The sequence below is a fragment of the Polyodon spathula genome, chromosome 1 (assembly GCF_017654505.1).
Source record: "Polyodon spathula isolate WHYD16114869_AA chromosome 1, ASM1765450v1, whole genome shotgun sequence".
In the NCBI taxonomy this organism is placed as follows: Eukaryota; Metazoa; Chordata; class Actinopteri; order Acipenseriformes; family Polyodontidae; genus Polyodon; species Polyodon spathula.
Genome location: NC_054534.1, coordinates 76,749,452 through 76,766,369, shown reverse-complemented (window position 1 = coordinate 76,766,369; position 16,918 = coordinate 76,749,452). Strand labels below are relative to the sequence as shown.

General features: G+C 37.0%; 1 protein-coding gene across 12 annotated transcripts in view; it reads right to left on the bottom strand.

Annotated features, from left to right (window-relative positions):
- The window catches only part of LOC121322510 (ankyrin-2-like), a 227,241-nt gene that overhangs the window by 25,982 nt on the left and 184,341 nt on the right, over positions 1–16,918 (bottom strand). For all 12 annotated transcript variants that reach the window (XM_041262655.1, XM_041262663.1, XM_041262631.1 and 9 more), the window contains 9 exons: positions 16,070–16,224; positions 15,528–15,739; positions 15,162–15,366; positions 6,106–6,202; positions 5,526–5,754; positions 4,205–4,330; positions 3,905–4,027; positions 2,901–2,933; positions 1,415–1,436 (listed from right to left, as the gene is read on the bottom strand). In XM_041262655.1, the coding sequence (XP_041118589.1) occupies positions 1,415–1,436; positions 2,901–2,933; positions 3,905–4,027; positions 4,205–4,330; positions 5,526–5,754; positions 6,106–6,202; positions 15,162–15,366; positions 15,528–15,739; positions 16,070–16,224 (1,202 nt within the window). The remainder of the gene's footprint in view (positions 1–1,414; positions 1,437–2,900; positions 2,934–3,904; positions 4,028–4,204; positions 4,331–5,525; positions 5,755–6,105; positions 6,203–15,161; positions 15,367–15,527; positions 15,740–16,069; positions 16,225–16,918) is intronic.

Sequence of the window (16,918 nt, the reverse complement as noted above, 5' to 3'; positions counted from 1 at the left end):
AAGATTGCTCAGATGTAAAATATTCAGGTCTCACGAAAAAAGGGATCAGAAACAATCAAAAGCTGTTTTCCTCTAAAAGAAAGCCAGTACTAGCAAACTGTCAGAACAACATGTTAAGTGCCTTTCAATGTCTGTGCACAATTCAGATGAGCATCTAATATTATGAAATCTACATTAATCTGAATCAGCTGCAAACCGGCATTTCAACTAAAGGAATGTTTAGCCTACATATAGAAAAAATAGAGGTAAGGTCCTTTCCTTGGAACATCCTCATTGTTCTGACGAGTAAAATAAAATATACAGAGGCAAAAGAAAAAAAAAGAAATGTACATGAAAAAACATAAAGGAATTACTGTGAATCAAATTATAAGTGAATCACAAGAAGTCAAAAGAACACTCACACTGGACACACACACAGTACATGTAAGCCAAGTTATTTCCATGCAAAGCAAAGGCATGTAGCCTTAGGTAAAAAATAAATGACTAGCATGTTAAAACAATAAGCATTTTAATTCACTCCAGTTTAAAATTCCAAATAAATAAGATGCATCTCTTGCAGATAAGTGTAAGAATAATTATGGTCTGGAATGATTTAAATATTTAAGTTACATACGTGGTGAGTTGTTTGCAATGTTAGAAATCTTGTTATATAAATGGTGAAAAATTGTTGAAGATAGCTTTATCAAATAATAATAAAGAATGGAGCAATTCTTATATAGTGAACCAAATATGCAAAAGAGATTTTTTGTGCATTTTTTTTAAATTGTGTAATGATATGTTTAATTGTTCTAAGCCTCAAATAAAAATGTATTAAAGTAAATGTAGAAAATATTGTACAGTATATACCACAATCAATACATAAGAGGCACAACATGAAAATAATCTTGGGAGATGGTTGGGGTGGTAGGGATTAAGTTAGTAAATGTAAGGAGTAAATAAAACACAGATTATCAAAACAGATTCAGATTTTTTTTCTGTTGTACTTCACCACATTATGGAATGGTTGTATAAATATGTGCATATAGACAGTATCCCTTTTAATAACATTAGACATTAATTAAAAGAAGATACTGCCATTTTTTTCAAAGATGAGAAGTGACAGTATTATGCCACAGAACTGGCATAACCTTTGCTTGATGAGGTATGGACAAGACCAGCATACAAAACTAAAGGGCTTTGAAAAAAGCGCATCAGCCACAGCGAGGCTACTAGGGATGTTGAAGGAAAGTGAATAATAATTTTTATATTCAATTAGTTCAATAAATATCTACAGTATGCTACATCTAACATTAAAATATATTATAAAAAGGTATTTTAGCTGAAGGCATTTGTGTTAGTAATTAGAAAACATGGTAAGTAGCTTTTATCTATCAAAAATTATCCTCCATACAATAATTTTAGAAATATGTCTTACATTTTTCAGGTGTCTTGCTTATCTGTGGAAAAAAAAAGGAGGGGGGTACAAGATAAAGAAGCTGCTTACGGCATTGTTGTGTTCTAGGTCTACAGGTATGTCTCTTCATTATTTTTATTGTGCCAACCTTAATTTAAAGAATAAAGAAGTTTTATATTTCCAAGTGTTTTGTTATTGAATATTGCTTAATACCATTTTGCTAGCACTTAAAAAAATGTCTAACATTACTATTGCATTACTTAAAATAATTGAATTACTGTTTAACTGTATTATTAACATGGAGCTTATTTCTACAATAAGTGTCAGGAATTCTAAAGTAATTCAGATATATTTTACCGTTCAAATAATGCAATCATTAAAACGTATAATGCAAATAATGCAATCATTAAAAAGCTGGAGTATACAATGCTTGAATGAATATTTATATATTACCTTTTTCTGAAATGTCTACAAAAGTATTACATTCACCAAAAAAATATGTATCTGGAATGAGGGTTTCCAAAAAAATTATGACCTTTCTTGATTAATACTGTATATCTGGCAGTAAAGCTTCTTGCAATAATCAGTACATTTCCCCTTATCACTATTATTAAAGGGCTCATTGGCACAGCATTTTAATTCAGTGCAATTCATTTCTCTAATCAGCTCAAGAGTTTCAAAAAAAGCACTGAAACTCTATTTCAAATGTGTTATCTTCAGATGTGCAACCCACCTTGACAACACACTCCTGGATGACAAAGCATACCAAAAAACATATGACACTGTCAAAAAGTCTCTTCCTACAAACAACGTGGTCTTGTCCTAAGCTTTTCTGCAGTACCTGTATTCTACAGTCTGGCAATGTGACCTGTACTGTATAAGGAAGAGCAAGGCTGACAATATACAATATACGGGAATGACAAAGGCTTTCTTTTAAAAAAAGGTTTGGTAGCGAGATGCTTGAAGTGACAAGATAACATATAAATAGGATAAGGAACATTTAGCTTGGGTTTGAACTGTCGAGCACTCCATGCTGGTTTCTACTTGTAGCTTTCTACGCTGTCTATGTTAAACCTGAGGTTTATAAAATATCCCAAACCTAACCTTATCTCAGGGGTAAGGCATGGGTACAGAACCATGGCTCTTCCAGTCCATTCAATTGCAGGACTTTACTCTAACAAGTTCCTTCATTATTGAATTGAACCTGTTGGCATAACTTGAACAAATTCTAACAATGTAATGGAAGGGAAATGCAATGGTTGTCTAACCCAAGCACTATAAACTTTCCGATATCTTCAGTATTTTCAGTTGTCTTGATTTATAACTATGTATAGCCAATAAAAACTCAGCCTTGGCATATTAATATAATATCTTCTGATAATTCAGATTATAAATCCTCTACTGAAAAGGGAACGGTTTCTTTAAATTGTTCTAAATAATTCTAATAAAATGAGTATATATGTTAGTCACATACTGGAAATGAATGAGTTATTTGTGCTTGGATTACCTCTTCCTCTTGTTCCTGATCCGAATCAGATTCCTTTCAGTCCCAAGAAGCAGTGCAGAGGAAAGAGTAGGCAAAGCAAAGAGTTATCAGAGAGGGCTGCCACAGCACAAGGAAGAATTAATATATATTCTATATTGCTTAGGCAGTTTTAGAAATGAAGATATCAGATATTAAATTCAAAAGGGAAATGAAATAGGTAGCATGCAGAGCAGATTGATCATGCAGCTTGATCGTAGACCAGCATAAACTGGAATTTGTATTGTTCTGTAAAACATTATGAAAACCAAAAAATTGCAGTCATGAAACATGGATTCTGATCTTGTCAGGTCTCAGAAGTTCAACAGAGGCGGTCCTTGTTAGTGCATGGATGGGGAATCTAGTTAACAGTAGGAGCTGCAGGGAGCAGTTTCAGGGGGGCTGTGTTGTAGTACAAGTCTTCCTTTACATGTTAAAATGAGGACTACTCTGTGGACAAAATCCCATAGCACTATTTTGAAGAAATTAAGAAAAAACTAGCCCAGACATTTGTCAAATAATTAATTATGTTTCTTTTAGTATTTCTAAATTTAGCGCTATCAAGTGTTTAAGAGTTATCCCAATCCTCTTAATGTAGGAACAATAAAAATGTTGTCTTTTTGCAAAAAGTGGAGTTTGCTGTTTTCAACTGTTCCAGATTTTTTTAACACAGCTATTGACTCAATTGACGATTCCTTGCGAATTAGATGCACTAATATTATTGGCTGTAGGTGGGCACAATCTTCTAGAAAAATATTGTATTCTGATTGGCTGAACAAACTGTTGAAAGCCAATATATAGAGGTTAGTTTGGCTGGCCAAATCCTTTACTTGTATGATAACCCTCTGGCTAATTAATAAAGCCTTCAGTTTCTCTACCCCAAGTTAACAACAAGCTACTGCAAACAAAAAAACCCACTAACTTCTTACACATTAAAAGAACAAGAAGATCTAAGTTGTTTAAAGTATACTTTTAAGTGTATTTCTTACCTTTGAGTAAGTAGGCAATGTTATATTTAGGTTACAAATGGCAGGGTGTGCTAAACCTCTGTAGGATCTGGGTTCCTTCATAAAGGACAATCGACCACAGGGATCCTGAGTGCTGTCTCGAACCTAGAAAATCAATAAATGCATATTGTTATTCATAGCAGACACAGGGAATAGATTCACAAGCCATGCACACCACTTGAATCCACATTCTGAAAACAGAAATGTAGGCAGTTCTGGTGTTTCAGCAAATCTCACAGTTTTCTGCACTCTAGATTTTTAAAAAAAGCTATCTTGCCTTACCTTGATGAAGAGGGCAAGTCTGTTTTCTTTGAAGGCATAGAAACTGAACAGATGATGTTGACCACTCTTTGTCAGTGGCACCAAGTTCCCAAAGCAGTCAGCATAGATTGGTTTTCCTTCCAAAACCTACATAAATATAATACAATGCAATATTTATTAGAGAAAATAAATGACAGTTACACACACACACACACACACACAGTTGTATATTATTTTGGAAGAAATATACAGAAGACAAGCATGCTTTAACATGGACCCGTGTCATATCCTATTATGAGTAATAAATTGAATAATGTATGAGTCAGAATATATATAACACAATATATGTCTCGAGTTGTAATGCATGAGTGGCTCAGCTATGAGACAGACATGCATTACTGTGTGATTATAATGTGATTACTGTGTGATAATAATATATTCTGATCCATACTGCATGTTACTTTATAAACTCTATGTTTCTTAAAGCACTGAAAGGTGAATAACATTTAAAAACAAACCACCACCATTATATCAGTACAACAGATAATAAATAATAAATTCAAGCAAAGACATTGTGGAAAGTCGTCCCTATTTTTCCTTTTTACAAACTAGATTAAATTCAAAAGGTGTTAGTCTTTTCCTGTTATTTGGTGAAGTTATCTTGTTTCTCCCACTGAACTCAAATACAGCTTTGAGAGGTTTTTTATCAGCCGTTGTTTCTTTCATGTTCTTTTAAAAATATCTGCTTAAATTCTTGTCTGAATCTCATTGTTTCTGAGTTCTTGTCAGTGTTTGGTTGAATGTGTTTACTGTAGAAGAGTGATAATGGAGGTGGTTTGTTTTTAAATGAAGGTGTCAGCCAGGAAGAATCATGACGTACAAACATGTACATGAAGACTACAAGGATATAGCATTCAATATAGCATTATATTTCCATTATTTCCAATTAATTTGGTTCTGTTTAGATGATTAACCATGCTAACTATCAAGTCTGGCAAAAATGTCAACCATTTGGTCTGCTTCTGAAAAGCTCCTTTTTTCTGAAGTTAACCTCTGTGACCTCTGTTATTCTGATAGACATATTTATTTTTCTTTTACTAACAGTTACATACTTCTAGTGGACTTTGTTCAAACTGTCACACAGCTTTTAGCTTTTTGTCTTTCACAAGCAGCACCCATGACTGAAAAGATTATTAGCTGGTAAACAAGGTAAATCATTATCAAAGCATCACATAATAGGATAATACACAGGTAAAGGAAATTCCAAAACATGCAGATTGTATCCTTTTAGAGTATTTAAAACAAAATCATGACAATTCACACTGATCTTTAAGCCGCTCACCTCCACATCCCTGCTCCTTGCCACCTCAGTGAAGTTCTCCTGCTGCTCCAGGGTCTTGTCCACCTTGTCATCTGTCATGCAGAAGCACCTCAACCGAGCCTCAATAGGGTCATGCGATTTGGCAAAAATGACAAATTTGGCCATATAGGGTACACAGATTATCTCTCTGTACACTTGTGTGGCAAAGTTAACTGACTCCTGGATCTGCCGACAGTCTATCAGCCAGAACCTTTGAAGAGAAATATAAAGTTACATTTAAAAAAATGTATCAGTGGGTGAGTTGTGAGCATTTATATAACATCTTTAGTGGTAAATCTTCCCAGGCACTTGACAACCTACAGAAAGTCATGCTTAAATGAATTACTTATGCAAATCTAAAGTCTGATTTGAGCAACTGTGATTCCATTGAATCCTTGGGACATGCCACTTAATGAGGAGATAATAACGTTTCTCTTAATGTCATGATTGTTGGGGAGATTGAATGACCACTACCCCTAACTACTGAGCTACCAACCACCTACATGTTCTACAGTATGTTAGATTTGCTTTAATATCAGTTTCAACCAAATTTGTGTATTACCTTGCGGATACATTTGTAGTAAAGGAAACACATTCATTGACAAATGTTAACGGTGTAGTTCCTGTTATGTCTTCCCACTGGGCTGGAGTTGTACCACCTAGGAAGCCAACAAAACAACACGGTAGGTTATTAATTTTTTCAGTTTTGGCTAGTTCCAAGTTAACAGGCGTTACTATAGCTGTATTTATTTAATAGCAGTACTGAATGGAAACTGGCTACAGTAGAGAGTCAATTATCCAATCTTTGATCAACCATACTATCTAATCAACCAAATGTACCTGTAATCACGTGTGGTGTATTATGCACACAGCTTATGCTGCTAAAACGGCTACTAGATTTAGCTTCCAAAAAAAGACCAGCAGACTGAGGCAAATGATAGTTACAGAATTATTTAGACCACCAAAACCTTAAATGGAGGATTATGTGCTTTAAATTTTGCAGTTAAGCAAATTAAAATAGTCACCTCGATTTTTCTTCTATTTCGTCAGTAGGGGCTGGAGATCCTGTCTATGTTATTGAGTAGCTAAGAAATGTTATTGTATTAATTTCAATTGCACATTATTACAATGCCTTAACAGCAAGTATCAAAGTATATAAATATTTTATTGCATTTTTGAAGTTTAATGATTCCAAAGGTTCTGTAATGTGTCAAAGTTGTACTGAATTGTATTCTTTGATGATTTTCAAAGTTTGGTATATTACAGCATTTCATTACCTTAACTGTAGGTGTTAAAGTTTTACTGAGTTGTATTCATTTAATGATTTGTAAAGCTTTGTAATTTTGTATGCTTAATATGATAGAATAGGTTGCTAGCTGTATATCATCAGTAAGGCTATGATTTTAGCACGGTAACTTTTCACAGGCGAGGTGCAGCAAAAAAACAAGAATTCATAGAAAGTTTTAGCTACATCAACATACACAAAAGCTTTTAAATACTACACCAAAACCAATAATATAAAGACTATGGGCCCGATCTTCGATCTTCGCGCAATCCCCTCGCTAAATTTGTGCCTCGCAAAAAAATAGTGCTTTGGCACAAAATGAGAGATATTCCAAGACGGCATAAAGCAGTTGCGCGACATTGGAATATAGCAATTTTCTGAGCAATTCGCAAATCTGTTTGTGCCTCGTAAAACCGTCTGCGCATTTACTGCCAATATAGCAACTACACACAACAGCCAAGTGAGAATGCAGAATGATGGACAGTCACCATTAGTAATGCGACAAGCTGCTATCATTGGTGCTGCCACCGATATGACAGCAGACGAGACCACACAATATATCGTGCACACATACATACGTACCATTCAAATACACAATTGGCTCCATAGCTAGGTGCCGACTTTTCAAATTAATGTACTGATAACACCACTGTTTTATAGCCTACTATGATTTCTCAATAAATTAACAGTCTCTGTACAATTAGCAACACTGACATTCAGCAAACTGGACAGCTGCATAAAAACAGACAGAAATTACAGTTAACAGAACTGTTTGTCCCGCCTCAGCTAACTTATGATTGGACTACTGCAGAGAAAATACAGGTATTTGATTGGTTGATTGTATCACCGGTCTGATTTTAGGAAAGCATTAACTGCAGCTGCCCACCCCTCACCCGTAATGCACAGCAACCTATGGAATAGCCAAATAAAGCAATGGGCCACAAGATGGGTGTATGACGTATTTATACAATTAATTTACAGACATGTGGCAACACACAGCAAAGATCTTCACTCAATCTACATTTTCATACTTTTATGGTACACATTGGATGCCAATATGCCTGTGGAGCAGTGAAGAACACATATAACTGTATATGTAAACACACTACTGCTGTCCATCATATCAATACAGTGATAAAATACATAACTGATCCACCCAACTTCAGAGTGGACTGTTACTCTGACACTATTTGAGCCAGCGGTGCGCAGTTATTGGAACTAGCACATCGCAATTATCGCACAGATATTGGTATATTCAGACGAATTAGGGCTTTTGCCCAATTTAAATTTGACTGCGCTATGTGCATATTGAATGTCCACCTAGAAAACATTTGCATCTCATGTTTCTATTTACCGATGCATTACCATATGATAATAGGACTGTATTAAAGGAACAGAAGGAAGGCAGTGTGCTGGACAGAGGTGAGTGCATGTTTCCACACTATTCTGTTGGGCATGGGAATACGGTATAAACGTCACTATGATATGGACATGTTATATGTTATGGAAACAAAAAAAGAGGCTTATTGCTTGTATGTTTTTGCTGCGAATTGACTATGGTTATGCAGTATATAGGTTTGCATCACCATCAACTTTAGGTAAACTGGACTCGCTATATCATGCAGCATTGAGGTACAATACAAATACAAGATTTAATACTCATCATTGTTTATTATACGATTTGATAGGCTGGACTTCTTTGGCTTTACGCAGGTTGAAGCACTGGTATATTCTGGTATATAAGGCTATTCAATGTAAATTATATTAATATACTTATTTAAATGAATACCTTACAGCTTCCCATAGTAACCATAGCCTCAGATCTCATTCTTTTTTGCATTTTAAAATCCCAAATGTGCGTACTGAGGCTGGTAAAGGATCCTTTGCTTATTATGCCCCATGGTCCTGGAATGAGTTCCAGACCAAACTAAAGCTGCAGACCCAGATATCTTTATTGCAATTTAAGTAAACTGCATGATTTCGTGACTGAGAGTTGTAATTGTTTTAAATAGTTGACTACTTTTGTGTATTTTGATTATTGTTTTAAATGTGATCTGCCTCTGTCTTAATTGTATTTTATTGTGTATTGTTCTTGTTGTCTGATTGACTTGCTGCTACCTGCTTGGCTAGGTCTCACTCGTAAAAGAGGTTTTAATCTCAATGTGACTACAAGGATAATAAATAAACAGATATTAGAGATTATAAAACAACGACTCGTGTGTCTAGAAAAAAAAAACAACTGTTTTTCTGAATAAGGTGTATAGAAGGTCTAGTATTCCGATAGTATCCTAATACTAAGTGGGTATTCGGTATCACGTTTTTGGAATACTGGTATCCAGAATACGGACGGATTCATTCGGAATATACTGTTTACATGGCATGGAATAGCTATTCAAATTTCCCACTATTCCGAATACAGCTGGAATCCTGATAGGGCAGGACAACTGGAACAGGTGCCCGGATAGCAATATGGGTGCAGTCAATTGCACCTACCACACGCGGCAGGTGCACGACCTCATAAAAACCCTGCATTATCTCCTCTCTGTTTGCTCTGGTACTGGGGAATTTAAAATGTTCCTCAGCACGTCGCAGCAACGTGGTTATGAACCGGTCGAAGTGGCGGACAAGGCTGACTGGGTGATACCCACTGTATCACCTGCTACCTTCTGGAAGGTCCCGGTAGCCAGGATACACATACAGACAGACACTCCCAATTGCTCAGACAAGGCACGACTGCACAGGTTTGTTCTAGCCAGGTCATCATGCAGCATGTGGCATAGATGAGTCGAGACGATACCTGGACACGATTTGTTCATTGCTGATCTCCTCATATGTGTGCAGAGACCGGTACACCCTTTCAGCATATCTTCGCTTATGTTGGAGTTGCTGTTGCTGGGTGTGCCTTGCATCATTCATATCCACATGTCGACGGACACGCTGCATGCTACCCACGTTTCCCATTGTTGCCTGTTTGTAGTCAGTGCTGGAATGGTAGTGTGTGCAGAGTTAACAAAGTCCTTTTACAATCCCTATTCTGTGCGTCACAATCCTGGTTTTGCGTTTGGTGCATACCTTTGAATATTCCAGGATCACGCATATTGTCGGCCACTCCCCCCATATTGCACGATGCATACATTTTATTTCTACACAGCACAGAATGGATTGTGACGCGCAAAAGGATGTTTCGAGTAAGGCAACTTGGCACAATTTCGGCACAACGGCCATTTGTGACACGCATACCCCTCTGTGCAGTGCGCAAACCTTTCGAATATCGGGCCCTATGTCTTTTGACGACTGACAAGTTTAAATCGGCTTATGTAATCAACAACCTTGCAATATACGTATTTTTTGGAAAGCCATACAGCCTTAACAACATATAATAAATCTCTCTCCTGAAATGTGTGGGTGTTGTATAAAGGGAAAAGAGCGCCCTGGACTGGGTGGCCTGACAATTCATTCCCAGTTAGGTGGAAGTCGGCCATCTAGAAAGGGTGCACAGCTGCGGTACATTAAGTCATCGCCCCAGAGGGAAAGCAATGTGGCAACCGCGGATTGGAGGAGAGACGGCGGCATTTGCTAACCAAGGGGGTGTGACTGAAGGTACAAGAAGGTGATCTGGTCCTTTGTTTATGAGAATGCTAAAAGACGAGTGAAACATTACCTTGGGTGTTTAGTGTTCGTTTGGTTTGATGAGTCTAATTATACTGTTTGTTATTTATTAGACGGCTAACACAATCCGGAGCTGTCGCTTCTGGCCAGCACAAACCCGGACAGCACTGCACCATTGTTCACAGATTAATTGTATATTCACCATTTACACATTAGCACTCACTGTGGACTTGTGATCGTGTATGTGTGTGTTTAATAACTGTGTCTATTATTTTGGGACTGCAATCTGTTGTTTATTGAACTGTACAATACACATCATTGTATATTGCCAGCCCTCCTTTTCTTTACTGTTGTCATCAGTCTTTGGATTATAAATAAACCACCATTTCACCAGTACTCTGTTGTTTGTCATTGTCTTGAGCACTGCAAACCACTTTGCCATACTGTCACATACCTGTATATGTCTGAATAATGTTTGAAATTCCCCATTTCGGATTCTCTGTTGGTTGAGAGGATGGATGTAACAATGATGTTGCTTTAGATTTTTTTAATCCTCCTGTGTAGCGGTACAAACTCAGCACATCTACTTACATGTAAATGTATCAAATTTCGTGAACGCAGTCTGTATTTAAAGTATGAACAACAGCTGCAACCACTTTGCGCAGTCAAAAGTGCTGTGACATGATGCATTCCGTAAAGAAAATAGTGAGCTGCACAGCTTAGGTGTCTGCACCTGATGCATCACATTCATCTGCAACATAAGTGTTGTATGAAGTGTTGTATGAACCAGGCTTTTTTTTCCGTCTTCGTTATTTTCAAATAACAAAGACAGAATAACTAAAACAGAGGTCATAGAACCACTAGCAAACTCAGACCACAACACAGTCTCATTTGAAATATTTTTTAAAACCCCCAAAGTAATGACTAAAGCTAAGGTTTACAATTTTAGAAAAGCAAACTATGAAGGTATGAAACAGAGACTAACAGAAGCAGATTGGAGTAAAATAGAGAAAACATCCACAGAAAAAGGATGGCTGTTCTTCAAAAATGTAGTACTAGAGGCGCAAAACAATTACATCCCTAAAGTAGACAAATCTATATGTAAAACTAAATTGCCAAAATGGCTTAATAGATCAATTAAAAAAAAATTCAGCAAAAAAAGGCACTTCAGAGAGCGTTAAAAAGGGACCAAAAAGAAAGTACACAGAAAATGTACACGGAACTGCAAATGCAAGTCAAAAATGAGGTTAGAAAGGCCAAGAGAGACATAGAAATGAACATTGCTAAAGGGGCTAAAACCAATTCCAAAATGTTTTTCCAATATTACAACAGCAAGAGAACATTCAAAGAGGAGGTTAAATGTCTAAGAGATACAAATGGCAAAATCGTAGATGAAGAAAAAAAAAGTTTTTACAAAGGAGGATATGGACAACATGCCCCACATGTCATCAAGTTCCTATCCAGTTTTAAATAACTTTAGCATAACCGAGGCAGAAGTATTAAAGGGACTAGGAGCTCTTAAAATAAACAAATCCCCTGGGCCGGATGAGATCCTCCCAATAGTACTCAAAGAAATGAAAGAAGTTATTTACAAACCGCTAACCAAGATCGTGCAACAGTCTTTTGACACAGGGATTGTACCAACAGACTGGAAAATTGCAAATGTAATACCGATCCACAAAAAGGAAAACAAAACTGAACCAGGTAACTACAGACCAGTAAGCCTGACTTCTATTATATGCAAACTTATGGAAACTATAATAAGATACAAAATGGAAAATTACCTATATGGTATCAGGGTCCTGGGAGACAGTCAACATGGTTTTAGGAAAGGGAGATCGCATCTAACTAACTTGCTTGATTTTTTTGAGGATGCAACATCGATAATGGATAATTGCAAAGCATATGACATGGTTTATTTAGATTTCCTGAAAGCTTTTGACAAAGTCCCGCACAAAAGATTAATTCTCAAACTGAATGCAGTAGGGATTCAATGAAACACATTTACATGGATTAGGGAGTGGTTAACTTGTAGAAAACAGAAAGTACTGATTAGAGGAGAAACCTCAGAATGGAGTGTGGTAACCAGCGGTGTACCACAGGGATCAGTTTAGGTCCTCTGCTATTCCTAATCCACATTAATGATTTAGATTCTGGTATAGTAAGCAAACTTGTTAAATTTGCAGACGACACAAAAATAGGAGGAGTGGCAAACACTGTTGCAGCAGCAAAGGTCATTCAAAATGATCTAGACAAGATTCAGAACTGGGCAGACACATGGCAAATGACATTTAATAGAGAAAAGTGTAATGTACTGAATGCAGGAAATAAAAATGTGCATTATAAATATCATATGGGAGATATTGAAATTGGAGAAGGAATTTATGAAAAAGACCTAGGAGTTTTTGTTGACTCAGAAATGTCTTCATCTAGACAATGTGGGGAAGCTATAAAAAAGGCCAACAAGATGCTCGGATAACATTGTGAAAAGTGTTGAATTTAAATCAAGGGAAGTAATGTTAAAACTGTACAATGCATTAGTAAGACCTCATCTTGAATATTGTGTGCAGTTCTGGTCACCTCGCTATAAAAAAAAGACATTGCTGCTCTAGAAAGAGTGCAAAGAAGAGCGACCAGAATTATTCTGGGTTTAAAAGGCATGTCATATGCAGACAGGCTAAAAGAATTGAATCTGTTCAGTCTTGAACAAAGAAGACTACGCAGCGACCTAATTCAAGCATTCAAAATACTAAAAGGTATTGACAATGTCGACCCAAGGGACTTTTTCGACCTGAAAAAAGAAACAAGGACCAGGGGTCACAAATGGAGATTAGACAGAAGGGCATTCAGAACAGAAAATAGGAGGCACTTTTTTACACAGAGAATCGTGAGGGTCTGGAATCAACTCCCCAGTAATGTTGTTGAAGCTGACACCCTGGGATCCTTCAAGAAGCTGCTTGATGAGATTCTTGGATCAATAAGCTACTAACAACTAAACGAGCAAGATGGGCCGAATGGCCTCCTCTCGTTTGTAAACTTTCTTATGTTCTTATGTTCTTATGTTTCTGAAACAAACAGCATGTTGTAAAGAAAGCCTCTGTAAGTTGGTAAACTTCTGTTCTCCGGTGCATTTGCTCTTCTGTCTTTCCAGAAAACAGCTCACTCTTTTTGCATTTTAGCTGTCACCGATTTACATGCTTGCTCTCTCAGCTATCTCATTCACTGACCTACACAGCTACATGTAAATGCTGTGTGTACACAACCGAACAATTTACAGATACTCACAATTGTATTTTCATTGCATGACATGCTGCATTTTGTAAAGGAAATAAAGGAAGCGCCAAATTAGTTCAGATAGCTGACTCTCCACTTTACATTGTGTATAGGTGACAGTTCTTAGCAGGTGCTGCAAAAAAAGACCATTGAGGGATGAAGAGTTGGTTATATCATTTGTTTCATCAACTGCTTAATTCAGCATTACCTCTTAAGAACCACTATGTTTTCTGCTCATCCTACTCAACAATCAATACATATTTATCAAACTGCTAAATATTGAATACAGTTTTGACTCAATTTACTAGCTTGGTTAGCTTGATACATAGGGGTAGATATACTAAACGTTTGTCGCAAACGAGTCGCAAGTCTAGGGTGAAATGTACTATATTTGCATAATGTTATTTGCAACTTTTTATGGAATGCTTTGCAGCAGCAATTTTACTTCGCGGTTCAAGCTTAGATGAGTATGTATTTATGGGCGTTCTTGCGAGGATAGTGCAAATGAGGGTTCTGAATAGTATAATGATGTACGAAAGCTCCCGGGAATTGCGACACTTACAATTGCATCAATTTGTTAAGAACTTTTGAAAGCATCTTTTAAACAGTATCGATTTTTTCTCGTGCGTTGCCAGTTGTGCTCAATGCATTTTTCAGGCGAATACCCAAGTACCTAATTTTCAAAAAAGGCAGGGTGTACTTACAAGCCTTGAAAACAAATTTATGACAAGTTTCTCCAATGTGTTGGGAGCAGTAGACTGCACATATGTGCCACTAACTCCTCCAGCTCATTCTGAGCATCTGTATAGAACTATGATCTATTTTGTGTCAATTGTCTAAGCCAGGGGCTCTCAACCTTTTTGCTTCTGAGACTACTCTCCTCCCCGCTATAAAAATTCCACGGCCCATCGTATACATATTGGGCTGTATGTACTAATATTACTTACTTGTTGATAAATACTGCGAATTTGTAGCCACAATGCATTGTACAGAAGATGTTTACATTTAGCAAACAATGTTATTTTGATTCTTGCACCCTTGCATGTATAGACGTTATCCTTCGGGCACCCTCTGCTGCGGCAAACCACCCACTATTTATTTGAACAATGTTGCACGACTCTTGTAATGTCTACTGCTAGAGATATCGGTAAGAAGAAGCAACAAATATTTTAATTAGTACATTTCGTCTCTCCTCAGTAACATGTTGACTTTTCTAAGTCTTGCAACGAAAATGCAAATTGCGGTATGTTTGCGCTGTGACTGGCCCATCTTAGTACACCTACCACATGGTCTATAATTGTGATTTTTTTTTTTAATCACCAGCTGGCCATCAATTTATGGCAGATAATTTTGCTTTGGAATATCTAATTATAAAATAAAATGCCAGACAAACATCACAAAATTGCAAACAACAACAACAACAAAAAAAATGTTTATAGGTGTGCACGTACCTGTAATACTGCACAGTAATCGGAGGGTTGGGGTATCTCCTCCATATCCATTCATCAGTCCATCAGTGGTGGATTTGGGAATAGGAATTGTCATAGTTATGGGTTTATGGAATTTCCTTCTCCTGGGCTCTAGTGTGACTATGGGACTGAACGTTGCCTTGTTGCCGAGAATCTTCCGTACTAGATCAGTGTCCGTTGGATGAGCCTACACAATAAAGCAGTAAAAACAATTAACTTAAAAAAAGATGGATTTCTCAAATCATACAATGCTATCTCCTTATGGTCTACCTAGGCCTGGAATTAACTAGGCATGGCATTAACTTGTCAAGGGGCTTTAATTAATCTGGCCTAAACTGCAGAGCTTACCTGAAGGCCAACTCTGATTCTCTTGGTCAGGGCCCCCTCGGGGAAGACGGCCTGGACCTGTGGCACCACAGTGCTGCTTAGGACACCTCCGTCTGGTCCAATCAGGTTGCTGTCTTGTTTAATTCGAGACACCACAGCAAAGTACTGTGGAAAGTCTCTGGTGATGATGCGGCATATGCGCTTCTTCTCCAGTTCTTCTGAACTGTCTAGCTCTTGAAGATGCAAAAAAACCTCAACATTTTCAACATAACAAATGCAGTTGTACTGAGACTGTATTACAATAACATTAAAACTATAGGCTGTTATTGTTTTACAATGATTTATTATTGCCTATAATGAATTGTTTACACATTTACATACAATTTATCCTAAAGGACCCCATTAACAAAACTTTAACTTATGTTTTATTAAAAAGGTTTGTTTTTTTGTCTGTTTTGATAAATTAAATATGTTTTATGCTCATGAAACGGTATAGATTGCTGTTGCCTTCTTTAACAACAATCAAGACAAGTAATAACAAATTCAAGCAAAGCACCAGATACCTTCATCCATTCCATTGAGGATCTCGTTCAGCTCCTCCTCAATGAATTCACAGTGGTGTTCCTTCCAGCTCTCTCCAGTCTCACTGCGCAGCACCACCAGCTCCCTCTCCTTCCCTCGCAGAGCCGCGAAGTGGGGGATCTCCACTATCACCGGCCTGCAGCAATGACAGACTCACAATGAGAAACAATGACAAACTCACAATACAAAACAATGACACAAGCAACGGCGGTTCACTTACTGCACAAATAAGGTGGTAAGGCCTGGAACAAAAAAAACTAAATGCTAGACTTGACAGTATGTAATAGTTTATTGAGGATTTATTTTATTCCATCCAATCTGCATATCGTGAAGGACTTTATAAATGACCAACACATTTTTATTTTTGTAATTTTTTTTGTTTTCTGTGTAACATGGTCCTCAGTTATAAATGAGATTCTTGACTGAGGCACAACCAGATCTAGTCACAATTTCCCATTATCACAGAATTAATTTGAGGCAAAGTGGGTTGGAACTTAGAAAATCTTATTTGTTCTAAACATTATACCAAGCTCTTCCTATGTATTTCCTATTGAAGTGAAAAAGTATGTGTTTAATACACAAAATATTTAAGAATTCAGCAAGGAGTGTGTGGAGTCACTAACACTTGGACATTAAGGTCATTATTCACTGGGTGAAATATCAGCTACCCTATGGGCTGCATGAGTGGATGATACAGACCATAGCTGATAGTAAATGGATTGTCTTTGACACTATTTGGCTATGTGACTATATTGCAGAACCTTACAGATTTGCAAGGCCATACATTTGTTCCAGGTTCTACAACACATCATTATGCTAAAGACTATGCA